Source organism: Podarcis raffonei, chromosome 10, assembly GCF_027172205.1.
Source record: "Podarcis raffonei isolate rPodRaf1 chromosome 10, rPodRaf1.pri, whole genome shotgun sequence".
Taxonomy (NCBI): domain Eukaryota; kingdom Metazoa; phylum Chordata; class Lepidosauria; order Squamata; family Lacertidae; genus Podarcis; species Podarcis raffonei.
This window is the reverse complement of record NC_070611.1, coordinates 74501456-74506868: the sequence shown is the minus strand read 5'-3', so window position 1 is coordinate 74506868 and position 5413 is coordinate 74501456. Positions and strand designations below refer to the sequence as shown.

General features: G+C 42.8%; 1 protein-coding gene across 1 annotated transcript; it reads right to left on the bottom strand.

The window, feature by feature from the left end:
- Positions 1-459: 459 nt before the first annotated feature.
- Positions 460-3116, bottom strand: LOC128422881 (oocyte zinc finger protein XlCOF22-like). The gene is made up of 2 exons (XM_053407500.1): positions 3096-3116; positions 460-2828 (listed from the first exon to the last, which is right to left on the bottom strand). The coding sequence occupies exons 1-2, from the start codon at positions 3114-3116 to the stop codon at positions 1494-1496; spliced, it is 1356 nt and encodes a 451-aa protein (XP_053263475.1). The 3' UTR covers positions 460-1493.
- Positions 3117-5413: the final 2297 nt, after the last annotated feature.

Here is a 5413-nt window from a genome sequence, read left to right as displayed (position 1 = left end):
ATTTTCCTAATCATTGTTAAGTGGGCTTCCCCAAGTCCCACCTATCTGATTTTCATTTTACTTCATCTTTAGCAGTTTACATATATCATCGTTTCTAACCATCTTTTTTTAAAATCACTCTTAAAATCACTTCACATTTTATCACTTACAAATAATACTATTTTAAAATACACTATCTTCTACTTCTAAGCCTGCAGCCTATATCCACTTCCAAAGCTATTCTAAGATTTAAATATTAACATATTTTTTCAAATATTCCTTAAACTTCTTCCAATTCTTTCAATACTTCTTTCAATACTTTCATCAGTTCATTGTAAATACTTTCCCAGAAGTCTTTTTCCTTGGGGCACGTTCACCACATGTGGTAAAAGGTTCCTTCTTTTTCTTTACATTTCCAGCATTTATTATCATGAGTATGATACATTTTTGCAAACTTCACTGGTGTTAAATACCATCTATACATCATTTTCACCCATTTTTCTCTTAATACATTACAAGCTGTAAATTTGATTCCTTTTTCCACAATTTCTCCCAATCCACCATCATGATATTGTGCCCCACATGCCTGGCCCATTCAATCGTTACAGATTTCACTTGTACATCTTTTGTACGCCATTCCAGCAATAAATTATACATCTTAGATAGGTTTTTCGGTTTTGTATCTAATAATTCCGTTTCCAGTTTTGATTTCTCTCTTTGAAAACCAATTTTCTTATCCATTTTAAACACTTCATTTATCTGGATGTACTGGAACCTATCATCTAATTTATCTTTCAACGGATCACAAGGTCCCCTACTTCCATCAGAATAGCATTATACTTCAACCACGTATCTTTCATATTCAACCTTTTAGGGGTCTTAGCTTCCAATGGTGAGCCAAATCACTTCTTTTTCAAGGGTTCTCGCAATGCGTCAGGGAATGGTCTGAAGCTGAGTATGTAGGAATGCATTCTCAGGCAGATCAGCTTTCCCGGGAGCTGGAGGGGGGGAATTGACCCTCCTCTTTTGCAGTGGTCTCAGAAGCAGGGAGTGACACTGATACAGAGCAGATTAGACAGGAGTTACCTAGCTAAGAGATAAGGACAAGAGAAACAGACTCAGCTGGCCCTGAAGCAGGAATATGGATTTCTTTGGAGATCATTGCTGGGAAGAAGAGTGGACTCTGAGAGGAACATGTCCCACACTCCATACATCTAAATGGGTTCTCCCTTGTGAGAGTCCCTAGATGTTTCTTAAACATTCCATTATAATTAAATCACTTTCTGTAATCTTTCCATTTAAACTGCTTCTCCTCATGTCTGTTGATGGTTTGTAGGGTTTTAACTCTTAAAGTTCAACCTGGGCATGAGTCTGTTGATTTAGAACTTCCACAAGTACTGGACCTCCACCTCTATCTAACTTCCTGACAATTATATGGTTTGTCTCTTATGTGAGTTTGTTAATGTAAATCAAGGAGTCTACTGTGACTGAAGCTCCTTCCAGAGGCCAAACATTTAACTGGCTTTTCTGATGTGGGTCTGCTGATGTTTTCTAAGATTTCCACTATGGCTGAAGCTTTGTCCGCACTCCATGCATTTAAATGGTTTCTCCCCTGTGTGAGTCCGCTGGTGTAATCTAAGGTCTCCATTCTGACTGAAACTCTTTCCGCACTCCATACATTCATATGGTTTCTCCCCTGTGTGAGTCCGTTGATGTCTTCTAAGATTTCCAGTTTCACAAAAGCTCTTTCCACACTCCATACATATAAATGGTTTCTCCCCTGTGTGAGTCCGTTGATGTCTTCTAAGCTTTCCAGTTTCACAAAAGCTCTTTCCACACTCTATACATTTATACAGTTTCTCCCCTGTGTGAGTCTGTAGATGAATATTGAGGTGTCCACTCAGACTGAAGCTCTTTCCGCACTCCATATATTTATATGGTTTCTCCCCTCTGTGAGTCTGTTGATGTTTTCTAAGGTGTGCATTATCACTAAAGCTCTTTCCGCACTCCATACATTTAAATGGTTTCTCTCCTCTGTGAGTCCGTTGATGTCTTCTAAGTTCTGCATTGAAACTGAAGCTCTTTCCACACTCCATACATTTAAATGGTTTCTCCCCTCTGTGAGTCCGTTGATGTCTTCTAAGTTCTGCATTGAAACCGAAGCTCTTTCCACACTCAATACATTTAAATGGTTTCTCTCTTCTGTGAGTCCGTTGATGTCTTCTAAGTTCTGCATTGAAACTGAAGCTCTTTCCACACTCCATGCATTTAAATGGTTTCTCCCCTGTGTGAGTCTGTTGATGTTTTCTACAGTTTCTAATATCACTAAAGCTCTTTCCACACTCCATGCATTTAAATGGTTTCTCGCCTGTATGAGTCCGTTGATGTAAAGTATCCCCTCTGACTGAAGTTCTTTCCGCACTCCATACATTTAAATGGTTTCTCCCCTGTGTGAGTCTGGTGATGTAAATTGAGGTGTCCACTCTGACTAAAGCTCTTTCCACTCTCCATACATTTGTATGGTTTCTCTCCTGTGTGAATACGTTGATGTATATTGAGGGATCCCCTCTGACTGAAGTTCTTCCCACACTCCATACATTTAAATGGTTTCTCCCCTGTGTGAGTCTGGTGATGTAAATTGAGGTGTCCACTCTGACTAAAGCTCTTTCCGCACTCCATACATTTGTATGGTTTCTCTCCTGTGTGAATACGTTGATGTATATTGAGGGATCCACTCTGACTGAAGTTCTTCCCACACTGCATGCATTTGAATCCTTTCTTGCCCATGTTAATCTGCTGATGTATTCTAAGTTTTCCAATATCAGTGAAACTCTTTCTACACTCCTTACCTTTCAATGGTTTCTCCCCTGTCGGAGATCATTGATGTGAATTATGTGTGCTCATTCTATGAAGCATAATCCACATTTCACACATTTTAATTTCTCTTTCTAATGAAACAAAAGGTGTCCCATCTCCTGGAGTTCTGACTGTCTTCTCCATCTCCTTCTTCAGAGTGGGAGGAAAGGAAATCCTGTTTGAGTTTCAAGGAAGAGAACAAATGGAAAGAGAGCACATCAAATGCCATTAGCATCTTTTCTTATTTCAACATCTCCTACATTCCCCCGCCTCCTACCCATGTTCCAAGTTTTGAGGAAATAAAGATGCAATGATGTCAAATGATAGTAATGCATCAGCAACCTTTCATTATCCTCAATCATCATTAATGAAGCAGCATGATCTTGGAATGCAGCCTTCTCAAATCAATTGTTTCCTCACAGGAAAGGCAGCTGCTCTCTGTCCATGAAAAGGCCCTCTCTTTCTCTGGTTCATTGTTCCTTTGGACAATTCCCATCCTTTGCGTCATAATCCTCCATCCACCACCACCCCTTTTCACCTCTAAATCTTCAGCAGTCACCTGCACAGTCCCATTGGCCTCAGAAGATCCATGTGGACCATTTTGGGAGGCCCAGGTCTACATCTTTTCCAGGGACTTTGGTCTGGGTCAGTCAGAGAACTAGTGACCAGTTTTGGTGCTTGGAGTCAGCTGAATGGGTGCTCAGGGAAGCTTCTTTTCTTGGAGATGGACCTCTGTCTACATGCCTCACATTGCATGGAGAGAGCAGGAGAAGCAGAAGGAAAGCAGCTGGCAAATGGGAATCCCAGACGGAAATACCCACCACAATGGTTCTTTATAATAATGATGTGCTGCCTGATCTCTTGCACCGTCTTCTGACACAGGACTATCCTAATCTGGCTCTGAAAAGCAGGATATTCAAGGCAAGGAGATAACTGTACTTCATGGTAGGTAGCCAGATAGTCCAGTAGCACCTTAGAGACCAACTAAGTTTGTTTTAGGTATAAGCTTTGGTGTGCATGCACACTTCTTCATATAGTGAAGGGTAGTGGGAGATGGTAGTAGGAGTACCCTTATGAGGAACAGCCCCACCCCAACCTCCCATAATATATAAGGGTCTGGTGACATCTGTTTCAGTGTATCTGAAGAAGTGTGCATGCACACGAAAGCTTATACCTAGAACAAACTTAGTTGGTCTCTAAGGTGCTACGGGAATATTTTGTAATTTTTTATTTCAACTGCGTCATACCAACACGGCTACCTACCTGGATCTAGATGTCATGGGGTGTTGGGGATAAGTAGTTCCTTGGGTGGGGGACATGTCCTGCACCTTCTGGGGTCATTTTTCCACCCTTGGTCCCCACCCTGCACTCAGGTCTCACCTGTGGCTTCCAGAAGCTGTCAGCATGCAACAGGGCTTCAAGCAACGGCTTCAACCGGCCGGCTAAACCAGGTGAGGAAAGCTGATGGGTCTCAAATCCTTGGGGGGCTGGGGAATTCTGCTGCAGGTGAAGGCAGGCCCTGGTGGATGGAGAGGATGAGAACAACAGTCAATCCCACAGTCCAGAAGGCAGATTCTGCCTGTGCGGAAGAGGAAAGTGAAGGGCAGATGGGGCACGTCCACCGGGAGGCTTTTTATCTAGTCCCAGGGTTTCTCTGACATTGAATTATATATAAATTACAGTATTGAAATGCACCTTCTCCCACTTAATATTCAGCTATTACTCTACTCTGTTTGTCTGTTTCTTACTTGAGTGCTGTTTCGGTATGCTAAGTCAGGGTTTTACTGTGAGTTACATTTTTGCTATTTTTTGGATTCTGTTATGCTTCTCTGTCTTCAGTACAGTCATACCTCATGTTACGTTTGCTTCAGGTTGTGCATTTCTGCCTTGTGTCCCATGGCAACCCAGTTACTTCCGGGTTTTGCCACTCGCGCATGCGCAGACGTGCAAAATGATGTCACATGCATTCGCAGCAGTGAATCGTGACCTGCAGATGCGCAGACGTGGTTTGTGTTCTGCCCATGTTGCGAATGGGCCTCCGGAACGGATCCCGTTCGCAACCAGAGGTACCACTGTAATAGATTTCTCAGTTGAATTATTTTTTTGCTGCCTTTGAGCATTTTTTGCTACTCTGCTAATTATGCGTGGAACTTGCTCTGGAGATCGTTATGGAGGAACAAGATTTGCAACCTTAAGCCATAAATATCCTCAGCCCTGTGGACCTGAAGGAGCGTCTCCACCCCCATCGCTCAGTCCAGACAGGGAGGTCCTCCTCCGAGGGTCTTCTGCTGGTTCCCTTGCTGGCAGAAGTGAAGTTCCAGGGAACCAGACAGAGGGCCTCCTGCCCCATGGAATGCCCTCCCTTCAGAGGGCAAGGAAACAGGCAACTATCTGACATTTAGAAGACAGCTGCATTGGGATGTTTTTAATGTTTGATGTTTTACTGTCTTTTTTATGTACTTTAAGCTCCCCGGAGTGGCTGGGGAAACCCAACCAGATGGGCAGGCTATAAATACTGCAATTATTCTTATCATCCCCCTGAGCACGGCCTTGGCTGGGGAGGGTGGGGTATAAATAA

What these genes read in the sequence shown, in the direction of transcription:
- LOC128422881 (XM_053407500.1), bottom strand. Translation starts at nt 3,116, where the DNA reads ATGGGTAGGAGGCGGGGGAAT. An exon ending in TGGGTAGGAGGCGGGGGAAT is followed by an intron (nt 2,829 to 3,095) that starts GTAGGAGATGTT and finishes AACCATTGAAAG; the next exon opens with GTAAGGAGTGTAGAAAGAGT.